Source organism: Palaemon carinicauda, chromosome 17, assembly GCF_036898095.1.
Source record: "Palaemon carinicauda isolate YSFRI2023 chromosome 17, ASM3689809v2, whole genome shotgun sequence".
NCBI lineage: Eukaryota > Metazoa > Arthropoda > Malacostraca > Decapoda > Palaemonidae > Palaemon > Palaemon carinicauda.
The window spans coordinates 67,749,537-67,762,036 of record NC_090741.1 but is presented as its reverse complement, the minus strand read 5'-3'; the positions used below and the strand labels follow the sequence as shown (position 1 = coordinate 67,762,036).

Here is a 12,500-nt window from a genome sequence, read left to right as displayed (position 1 = left end):
TGTACGACTAGAAGTATAATAGAAAAAGAGTAGAGAGTGGAGTAGAATAGAAACAGAATGATAGGATATAACTACTGAAATAAAGGAGGTAAAAAAAATGGGAGGATAGAAAGGCTTGCAAAAATCAAATAGAATAAAGTAATTGTTGAAATGAAAGAGAACCTGGAGAGAGAGAGAGAGAGAGAGAGAGAGAGAGAGAGAGAGAGAGAGAGAGAGAGAGAGAGAGAGATTTATCTTACTTAAAAAATCAGAAAATACAGACCAGATGAGACAAAAGCAATATTTTGAAGTAAATTAAAGCAAAATCATACGTAGTTAATTGAAAGAAATAGAGAAGATTTAACAAAAAAAAATAAAGAAATTTTTAAAGTATTTTAAAGTAGATGGAAGTAACATGGTAAATGATACATAATAATAGGAAGAAATCTAAGCAGCTCTTTCAGAAAATTTTAAGACCATTTAAGTCTTTTTAAAAAGAGTTTCGAGTAGTTTTTCAATTCGTTTAGAACTTTATATCATGATTAATTTTGACAAACATAAATAGACAGAAAATTTTAAGACCATATTTTATTTTTGGTTAATTTTCGAGAAGTTTTTCTATTAGTTAAGAAACTTTATATCATGATTGATTTTGACAAAAATAAAAATAAAGTAATTTTATAAAGTAATCTCATATACAGCTGAATTGATATTACTCTTATTATCCCCAATTTATATTTACCAATCTATATTTTGTCAACAGATAACCTTCATTCTCGTAGCAGCCTTGGCCTCCATGGTCGCAAGTGATGGAGGCCTACTTCATTCACCCCTGCATAGGCCTATTCCATCACACCGCGCACATCCCATCGTGCACAACCCCGTTCACCACCACACAAGCCATGCACACCACGACAGTCCTAAAGTGCACGGTCCTGTTCACCACGGACTAGAAAATCCAGGAGAAAAAAATCTCCCATCTCCCGCTCGTCATGGCAGTGTTGCCAGTCACGCCAAGCACGGGCATCATGGCAACACTGATTATGGTCACGAGACTTATCATGACGTAAGTAGGCCTAATTGATCAAGTTTTATTAATTCCTCCTTTGACCTGTCATCATGTTCAATTGCCTCCATTACCGATCTGCTACAGTGTGTTGAATATCTGCTCTTCTTTTATTGCAATATAGTTTAGTTAGTTTATTTACACTGAGCCTTACGCTTTTATAGGGAGCTTAGAATTGAAATAGATATTCATCTATTTTAATTTCTGTATTAGACCTTGCTGATTAACTATTAATTTCTTATTTAACATTTAAGAGAAAATACTGAATAGACATATAAGGATATTTATTATATCAATTTTCAAGTGAACCCGATTTTTGTATTTTAGGAATCGAAGTACCGATAAGTTCATTGATTTTTCTTAATATGGACACTGAAAGTAATAATATAATTTTGTTTTGAAACAATTTTATAATCTCAAATGTGGTAAGCAGCTCTTCTAAGAGGACACTTTAAAATCAAACCATTGTTCTCTAGTCTTGGGTAGTACCATAGTCTCTGTACCATAGTCTTCCACTGTCTTGGGGTAGAGTTCTCTTGATTGAGGGTACACTCGGGCACACTATTCTATCTTATTTCTCTTCCTCTTCTTTTCTTTAAAGTTTATATAGTTTATATAGGGGATATCTATTCTAAGGTTGTTACTCTTCTTGAAATATTTTATTTTTCCTTTTTTTCTTTTCCCAACTGGGCTATTTTCCTTGTTGGAGCCCCTGGGCTTATAGCATCTTGTTTTTCCAACTAGAGTTATAGCTTAGAAAGTAATAATAATAATAATAATAATAATAATAATAATAATAATAATAATAATAATAATAATAATAATAATAATCATCATCATCTCACTGAAAATCATTATGAATGATAAATCGCTTTCTCATTAACCGAAATATTTTCTTAATATAACTATGAAAATTAATTTTAGAAGTCCCTTTTATCTCTTCAGACTCCAGCGCATTACAACTTCAATTATGTCGTCCACGACGAGTACTCCGGCAACCACTTCGGCCACGAGGAATCCAGAGACGGTTATAAGACCGAAGGCAAATACTTCGTCCACCTTCCCGACGGACGCCTCCAGACCGTCACGTACTACGCTGACGAGACGGGATACCACCCAACTGTCACTTACGACGGAGAAGCTATCTACGAGGGTCACGCCCATCCCCACATTCACGCCCATGCCCCTGCTTACCACACACCTACACCCGCCTATCATGCCCCTGTTGGCCTTCATCATGGATAGAGTTGCTATTAACACGACCTTACTACGAAGTAGTATGTAAAATTAGACATGAGCTTCTATATATATATATATATATATATATATTATATATATATATATATATATATTATATATATATATATATATATTTGTATATATATAATATATATATACATAAATATAAATATATATAATTATAAACATACATAAATATAAACATACATAAATATAAACATACATATATATATATATATATATATATATATATATATATATATATATATATATATAATATTGTATGATATAAATAGTAATCAGCGAGACCTTTTGATGGTATAAATTTAATGCTTAAGTGCTATAATAAAAGTACAATGTAAATTCAGTTTAAGATCCATTTTTTTCCCATTCTCATCAACGATTGTACAAAATACATTGCATTCATTTATTGTAATTTGGACTACAAAGTGTTCTTTTGTAAATTATTGTATGGTTGTGGTCCATCAAATATCTATCCATGAACTAAAATTATACTAAATATTACAATGATTGATATTCGGATGTAAGATTTGACTAAACTAGAGGGAATTTTCATATCAAAAAGTCTAAATTTAGTTATTATTATTATTATTATTATTATTATCATTATTATTATTATTATTATTATCAGTAAGAACTAAGTTTCTTGGTTATTTGGAAGACTTTTGAAGTTCTTCGAATGAAATTGGAGGTCTTAGAATAAATAACCTAATTATTTTTTTCTTTGAAGTATTTATACAAATAAATATTTATCAATTCTATCTATTTTTATCTATTTCTAATCTATCAACTTTGATGATGCTGTTCATCAAATCCATGCAATCTGAAAACAGTTTCATATTTATTTTATCTCTTGTAACTATTTTAGAATAAATCAGTTAAAAACTATAACTCTTTATAATATTTATTCCACCTATCCCCAGCTTTCGGTACATATTTATTACAAAGGTAAAAGATTTTTTTTATTGCATGAGCGAAGGGATTATTTTGATGGAGCACATATTCAATCGACATTTTCTATGATACTCTGTAAACAAAATCTATTAAAAGCTTAGTTTTTTTTTTAATCTTGGAACTGAATTTTTTTATTTATGTAATTAAAAAGTAAGATATATATATTTTTTAATTCTTTATCTTATTCTATACGTAAAATACGATTTTCATTACTCTTGTGAAAGAGTCAATTGGGTAAGGTCACTGTTTGAATGGGTGACCATTAATGAATAACGGCTGACCTTAACCCAGACGCTTCAGTGAACAGTAACGAAACTTGCACCGAACCTTGGGAGTCTGGTTGGAGAGGCAATGGTCTCCAGACGCTTATAAGGCTGAGGGAAAACAAAAGTTGAGAGAGAACCCCATTTATTCGTTCACCAATACTTTGGATCTGAGATTTTCTCGTCGATTGCATGTTCCCTTATTTACATATCCTACAATCTTTAAACCTATCTTTGATTTTCGACTTTTGCAAGAAACAGAAGACAAATCCACCGTTATAAAGATACACGAACTAACCCTCTTAAGAGCGAGTAAAACTTTACCCGGTCAATGCTTGTATTGTTGACCACTATGGAATACCATATGCCGTTGGCTAAAAGACCACTTTAACATTCATGAGGCAGGGCGTGAGTCCAGCACCCTCATTCCATAAGTACCTGCTAAAACCCTGAAGCGCAATTTATGTAATACGTAATTACTATCTTCTAATAGAAATGTAAAAATATACAACTTTCTCTTTGTGAGTGGGGATAACTTAACGTGATGAAAGGGTTTGTGTATCGCCATGATCAGCAAAGCTGTAGTAGCCGGATCCACCTATACTAGGTTGGTTTGCAATGAGTGATCAGACTAAAGACTCCACCATCACCAAACCGCAATGGCCAGCGAGGTTATGAAAATGGACAAATTCCAGACATGACTGAGGACATGTCTGAGGCATTTGTCCTGCAGTGGACTACAAACGGCTGCATTTGTTGTTGTTGTTTATACAGCTGTATTATGATAGTAATCTGCTCATCCCATCACGAAAAATTCCAAATCTTTAGCCTGTATTTCTCTCAATTTCTCTCAATTGTTGATGAAAGAAAATTAGACATTAAAGCTACAGTTTTTTCTTTTCTGTTTTTATGAGTGTATCTTATGTTTTTAAAAAGTAATTAAACTCCATCAACGCTCATTCACACGACAGGTGGATTTCATTCCCTATCAAGAGCCATGAGATTATCTCATGTAATTCTAGAAAGTAAGATTTTTTATATATTTCTCTTCCTACTTCTGTGTGTGTTTACCTATACTATATATCTATATACAAATATCGGTACACGTATACTCACATTCACATATGTATATATTTGTATGTATATATACTCACATGATTATACACACACACACACACACACACACATATATATATATATATATATATATATATATATATATATATATATATATATATATATTTACATATATACAATATATATACATATATACACATACATATATATATATATATATATATATATATATACATATATATACACAAATAGTACATATAGCTATGTAATGTATATACATACATACATATATATACACATATATACATGTATATATATATGTGTGTGTTTGAGTATGTATGTGTGTATACATATACACACACATATATATATATGTATATATATACGTATATATATATATATATATATATATATATATATATATATATATATACAATATATTGTGTGTAGGCTACTTACTGACCTGTGAAATTCAATTAATATAAAATAGAAGAATTTCATTTACTGCAACTTTCCAAGTATCAGAAATTTGAAGTGAATTTGTAATATTAATCTTATGAATACTTTTGTGATTATGACACAAAGAAAACGGGTGGCTAACCCCCAAAATTCCCTATCACATTAGCCATCCTTTTTGATAGTTTAGATTTGTCAAGCGTTGGGACTCTCTAACTGCTTCTGTTTTCCCTAACAATTACATTTTCATTCTCAAATAAGGGTGTCTATTCCTACCTTTATGGTCTTACCATCCTTCTTTTCTTGTATTTTGGTATTTTTCAAATTAATATTATTTTCTAGTTTACCTTCCCTTTGAAAATCCTATAATTTGATAACTGATGATCATTCTTTTTTTATTGCCTCGTGAATGGGCAACATTCTAGAGTTCATTGTTGCCACCTCTGTGGTTGACAGAAAGGGAATGTATTTGTGATAATCACTGGCACACAACCTTAGGCAAACACTTTGCAATGATGCATATAAATAACACTTAGTCGACATCATAGACAAGCATGAGCAAGCAAGTGCAAAGTGCTTATTAATAGCACTTTTTCAATAACGCTTATTCGATATCATACACAAGTATATGCAAGTAATTACAATGTGCGCATAGCCCTTCTTTCAAAAGATTTAAGACAGATTAAAATGACATGTTTGTCCCATTAATAATAAATGGTACGAGTTTATATTGAATGCCAGGAATTCATGCTTGCATGAAGGATGAAATATAGATTTATAGTATTCTCCTACAACAGCGTTCTCATACACAGCAGAGAACAACACTACTAAATATCCTAATACATATATATATATATATATATATATATATATATATATATATATATATATATATAGTATATGTGTATATATATATATATATATATATATATATATATATATATATATTAATGGTTAACGGGATGGAATTCACAGTGGATGTGGTTAATTTTTTTCGCTTAAACCTGAATAAGAAGAAAGATGATCATTAAAATGTGCTCAAATGGGATTTGCAAAACCCTGACCAGCGACCTTGACCTTATTTTACCGTGGCGATTTTGACAAATTGAAAAATACAGTTTGTAAGATCTTTACCTTTATTCCAGACTTTTCTTACACGTGGTTGTTTTAAGGTAAGAGGGGATATGTATTTCACAAAACCTGGACTTTATTTTATGTATGGTTATAACATGGTTATACCGAAAAAATATTTTACTTTAGAAGAAGAATGAAGGATAATCGCAGTAGCAAAGATAAATATAATAATAATAATTATGATTATCATAAGATTTATAGCAGGCCTTATGAAATTTTAACTGACAGCGAATGCAAAAATCAAGCATAACTGAAGAACATTTAATAAACCCAAACCATTTACAATCTTAACTATAGGGGCACAGAGAAGAGGACAGTCTTCCGCAGCAGCAGCTTATTTCTCGACCTTTTGCTCAACCCAGGCCTTGACCTTTGACCTTAACATGTATTAATTGGCGTGGATTTTCATACACTCAAATATGAACCAAGTTTGAAGTGTCTTTGACAGTGATGTCCAAACTTATGACTGATTACGTGAATTGAACATTTTGCTTGACCGTGACCCTGGCCTTTGACCTTGACCTTCCAAAATTTAATCATTACAAACTTTTTACATAACAGTTAATCCCTGCAAGTTTCTTTACTCTACGATTAAAATTGAGGTCAGGAAGCTGTTCTCAAACAAACACTCACACTAACAAACACACAAACAAGGGCTAAAACAAAACCGCCTTCCAACTTCGTTGAGGAGGTCATGATAAACAATAACCACTAAGATTAAGAAAATTTTAGTTTGTTCATACTCCAGTTTTCTTTTTAACAGGATCTTAACGTTACCTTAATAAACAATTACGGCGACCCTTTCCCTCAAGAGCAATTAACTCCATCAAAGGCCAAGATAAACACCAATAATTGTCCTATTTAACGTGGCCAAAAATAGCGGGCAAATACAATAGCGCATGCGCTGAAAGTCATCGTAACAAGTATATAAGAGAGCGGTATGGACATATTGGTACAGTCTAACTCACATTTCGCTATGTATCAGGTAGAGCATCTGTGTTTGTGTGTTTTGTTTATCTATTAAGTTTAAATCCAACAATAATACGTTACATTTATTAAAAGATTCGTTTTATTACGATTTTATAAAGTTAAGGAAAGTCTGTTTTTTCTTTCATTTTTCTTCAAGTTTTCGTGTGTTCTTTTTTTTATCTAGCTTAAATTCAACAACAATAAGTTAAATTTAATAAACAATTAGTTTTTAGTACGATTTTTTAAAAGTAAGCCAAAGTCTTAGTTTTTTCTTTATATTTTTTCTTTACGGTGACATAAAATACAAAATAAACTAATTAGTTTTATTACCAATCTTTCAAAGTTAGCAAAAGTCTTAGATTTTTCTTTCTTTTTTCTTGCAGGTGACATTACTTCTAGTTGTGGGCGTGGCCTCGTTGGCAACAGGTGACATAAGTCTACTTCACTCTCCATTGCATCATGGTAGTTCACCACTTCACGGAAGTCCCATTGTACACAGCCCATTACACCACCTAAGTCCTGTTGTACACAGCCCCTTACACCACGCAAGTCCCATCGTACACAGCCCATTACACCACGCCAGTCCCATTGTACACAGCCCATTACTTCACGAAAGCCCGATTGTACACCATGACGTCGTAGGTATCCACTCGAAGCCATTGCATCATGGCAAAACTGGTTATGGACATGAAACCTACCATAATGTGAGTATACTCAAGTTTTTTTTTTTTTTTTTTTTTTTTTATTTATATAATAAATTTTCTATGTGAAGGCCGACGACGAGAGCAACTTGTAGACCTCATCTATTGTACTTCGATTGCATTACTCTCTTGTAGTGTGTTCATTTCCTTGTTTCCTTTCCGCGCTGGGCTAATTTTTCCTGTTGGAGCCCTTAGGCTTATAACATCTTGCTTTCCCAACCAGGGTTGTAGCTTAGCTTCTAACAATAATAATAATGATAATAATAATAATAATAATAATAATAATAGCCTGAAGAGTTTCATAAAATCAATGTGTTCGAAACAAATTTTTTTTTTTTTTTTTTTTTTTTTTTTTTTTTTTTGAAAATGGGAAGGTACATGAATCCTGACAAACTAGAAATATGTTTTAGCCTTTGCGAATAACTTCTACGTATCATTGTCTACGTCTTTCAAAATGTTAATAATATCAATTTGAAAAAATAAAAATTCATTATCATTAAATTTTCATCTTAAGTATTTCGTTTCACATGCCTTCAATATGCGTTATTTTCTTTATAATTTTGCGTTATTTGAGTTCTCTTCTAGTTTGCTTAAGGGGTTTGGCGAATGCTTTATACTGAACGAGCTAACCTAAGTCTCTCTTCACAAGAAATTTTATATTCGCTATTTGTTGCTTCCGAGTTTATCTATTTCATTTCCTCACTGGGTTGAAGCCCTTAGGCCTATGCCATCTTGCTTTTCCAACAAGGTTTGTAGCTTAGATACACTGTTAAAAGAACCGTAATTTTAATCTGAAATTCTCCGTAAAAACATATTGTTCTCAGCCGTATTTCAATAAAATATAGGCAACCGTAATTTCTACCCTATTTTGTTATTATCTTTTACAGCATGGTGACCGTAATATCACTCCTTTACTTAATTATATCAGTTTATAAAACGGTAAAATTCCTGGCAACATTTATTCCAGGATTTTTACAGTTTTTTACCACAAACTTTTAACAGTGTATATATCAATTCACTATTGTTAATTTTTTCTTAAGTATTTCGTTTTACATTCCCTTAATATGCAGCATTTTCTTTATATTTTCATATTATTTGCCTTCTACTCTAGCTAGCGAATGCTTTATGTTTTACAAGCTGACATAAGCCTCTCTACATAGATTTTTTACTGATCTTAAGATATTTAATATTCACTATTCGTTACTACCAAATTTATTTATTTCCTTCCCTCACTGGGCTATTTTTCCCTGTAGGAGCCCTTGGGATTATAGTACCATGCTTTTCCAGCTAGGGTTGTAGCTTAGCTAGTTAATCAGTTAATAATAATAATAATAATAATAATAATAATAATGATAATAATAATAAATAATTAATGCTTATAATAATAATGAATAACTAATAATAATAATAATAATAAATAATAATAATAATAATAATAATAATAATAATAATAATAATAATAACTAACATTGGTTTTTTTTATGGTATTAGGTCCCAGCCGCCTACAACTACAACTACCTCGTCCACGACGACTATTCAGGAGCCCACTTCGGCCAGGACGAAATCCGCGACGGATACAAGACCGAAGGCAAATACTTCGTCCACCTTCCCGACGGACGCATCCAGACCGTCACTTACTACGCCGACGAGACAGGATACCACGCCACAGTATCCTACGAAGGGGAAGCCCACTACGACGCCCACACGCCCCATCACGCCCCAGCTTACCACGCCCCCGAGCTCGCTTACCATATCTAGTTGAAATGATGTTACATCTTCAATAATAGATCGGTGTGTTTTCCCATTTTCTTATTTAAGTATTTCATACAAAGATTTTAATTTTATTAAATTAATTATGACTAAATGTTGGGCATATTTATCCTGATATAGAATAATCTTTTCACAGTTGATTTATATATATATATATATATATATATATATATATATATATATATATATATATATATATATATATATATATATTAAATCCATATATACATACATTAGGATTGTATATACAGTATATACTATTCTAAAGCATATAAATAAAATGCTAATGTATACACACATATATATATATATATATATATATATATATATATATATATATATATATATAATTCTAATATGTATGTACATATACAGTATATACATCTAATGTATGGGTATACACACACACACACACACATATATATATATATATATATATATATATATATATATATATATATACACACAGAAATTATCATTATTACTTGCTAAGATAAAACCCTAGTTGGAAAAGCAGGATGCTATAAGCACAGGGCCCAAACAGGTAAAATATTTCTTATATAACCTATAAAAACTTTAAAAAACAAGAGGAAAAGAAGACTATAGAATAGTGTGTCCAAGTGTACCCTCAAGCAAAAGATTTAAAAGTTATAGATATATAACCTACAGTTACGCTTAACTTCTCACCAGGGAATATTACTCAAGAAATTCTGGTTCCTACGTTGAAGTTATCCAACTTTAACGATGAAGCAGAGGAAAACCACATCAATTTAAACTTCTCTCTACCAACTAAGAAACGTGACACATTAAACACCCCGCTGGTAGTACTATTAGGTGAACCACGTATTTGATGTGGACACCAACAGATACAGACGAAATATACTTAATAAATATAGCGATATTAATGCGTGGAAAAGCATAATGCAAATACATCACCTATGAATAGTGAAAATTAATCTTATTAACAATCATCACTTATAAAAATAACACTTTCAACTACCGTCAAAATAACGAAACTATAATGAAAAAGTTGGAACAAAAAATAATCTTACCAAGTAAAGCCGTTTAAATCCAATGAAAAACACAAGCCACAAGAACCAGCCAATCTACCGGTTTCATGAATTGCTTCTTCCTTTGTAACTTCATACCATTACAGCCGAAGGACCATTAACAATAAAGTACCGTATCCCTTTTCCGTACTCCTTGGAATGCTGCCAAATAGTACAGCTTTCGTATTTCCTTTTAGGAAATGCATAAATAAACACGACCAAAGAAAACGAGGATAGACTTGAGCCCAGACTTAGTTATTTAGTAGGAACTCATATCAGTCTATTATTATTATTATTATTATTATTATTATTATTATTATTATTTGCTGAGCTTCAACATTGAAAAAGTAGTATGCTATAAGCCCAGGGGCTCCAAGAGGGAAAATAGCCCAGTGTGGAAAGGAAACGAGGTAAAATAGAATATTTTAAGAACATTAACAACATTAAATATTTTCTATATAAACTATAAGAACTCTAACGAAACAAGAGGAAGAGAAATAAGATAGAACAGTGTGCCCGAGTGCGCTCTCAAGCAAGAGAACTCTAACCCAAAACAGTGGAAGACCATGGTACAGAGACTAGGGCATTACCGAAGACTAGAGAACAATGGATTGATTTTGGAGTGTCCTTCTAGTTGAGTTGCTTACCATTGCTAAAGGATAATCAGTCTTCAGAAACATACATAAATAAAATCAAACTGAAACGTATATAGAAATAGGTGTCATGATATATATATACATATATATATAAATATATATACATACATAAATATATACTGTACATATATACAAACACACACACACACACACACACACACACATATATATATATATATATATATATATATATATATATATATATATATATATATATATATTTATATAATCATATATCTATATATCTATATATATATATATATATATATATATATATATATATATATATATATATATATAGTTTTCATTGAAGAAGACAGCATTAGTGGTGTCAGTGAATTTCCTACAGGAATCCTCACATTTCCTTAGTTCCTTTAACTTTCCAGACATGAGACTTAGCCTTGGTAAACTTAAAGAAAATAAGGAAATATGAGGATTCCTGTAGGAAAGTTATTGACGTCACCAAGGCTATCATCTTCAATTAAAATTGCATCAAAGAAAAGTTATGTCCCAAAAGAATAAATATATGTGATTATATATATTGTATAAATAAATAAATATATATATATAATATATATATATATATGTGTGTGTGTGTATATATATATATATATATATATATATATATATATATATATACACACACACACACACATATATATATATATATATATATATATATATATATATATGCGTGTGTATGTGTGTGTGCATGTTGGTATGAATAAATACATGTAAAAATACAAAAAGATACATTCCATTTATAGGTCCTGCCAGATAAATTAGATAGAATTTAATCCAAACTTTATGAAATAATACGATTTATATAATCTTGTCTCATTTCCTATTACAACGGAAGGAAAAGATTAAATGAAATATTCAAAATCTTTATAAATCCGATTAATGAACTAAGTTGATGTAAAAAGAGAAATTAATCAAGATATTCTTTGTAACTGGAATATCTATATTTATAAATAGTTTTTATGATATCATCATCATCATCATCATCATCATCATCAACATCGTCACATCCTACTCTCATTTACGCAAAAGTCCTCATTTATGACAGTGTTTATAACTATAAATATTTATAAGATTCTTGATAGCTAAATTAATCAAAATGTAAATCATATATAGGAGCATTTATTCAAATTACAAAAAAAAAA

The 12,500-nt window shown here is 30.6% G+C and overlaps 3 protein-coding genes across 3 annotated transcripts in view; 2 read left to right on the top strand and 1 right to left on the bottom strand.

The window, feature by feature from the left end:
• The window catches only part of LOC137655974 (pro-resilin-like), a 2,375-nt gene extending 76 nt beyond the window's left edge, over nt 1-2,299 (top strand). The window contains exons 2-4 of the mRNA XM_068390175.1: nt 743-855; nt 970-1,045; nt 1,991-2,299. Of these exons, the coding sequence (XP_068246276.1) occupies nt 743-855; nt 970-1,045; nt 1,991-2,290 (489 nt within the window). The 3' untranslated portion in view covers nt 2,291-2,299. The remainder of the gene's footprint in view (nt 1-742; nt 856-969; nt 1,046-1,990) is intronic.
• The window catches only part of LOC137656120 (uncharacterized), a 54,469-nt gene extending 43,738 nt beyond the window's left edge, over nt 1-10,731 (bottom strand). Inside the window, exon 1 of the mRNA XM_068390294.1 lies at nt 10,682-10,731. The gene's annotated coding sequence lies outside the window, so the exon portion shown is untranslated. The remainder of the gene's footprint in view (nt 1-10,681) is intronic.
• LOC137655973 (cuticle protein 8-like) lies at nt 7,166-9,723 on the top strand. Its single transcript, XM_068390174.1, has 3 exons — nt 7,166-7,174; nt 7,542-7,862; nt 9,351-9,723. The coding sequence occupies exons 1-3, from the start codon at nt 7,166-7,168 to the stop codon at nt 9,615-9,617; spliced, it is 597 nt and encodes a 198-aa protein (XP_068246275.1). The 3' UTR covers nt 9,618-9,723.
• Nucleotides 10,732-12,500: the final 1,769 nt, after the last annotated feature.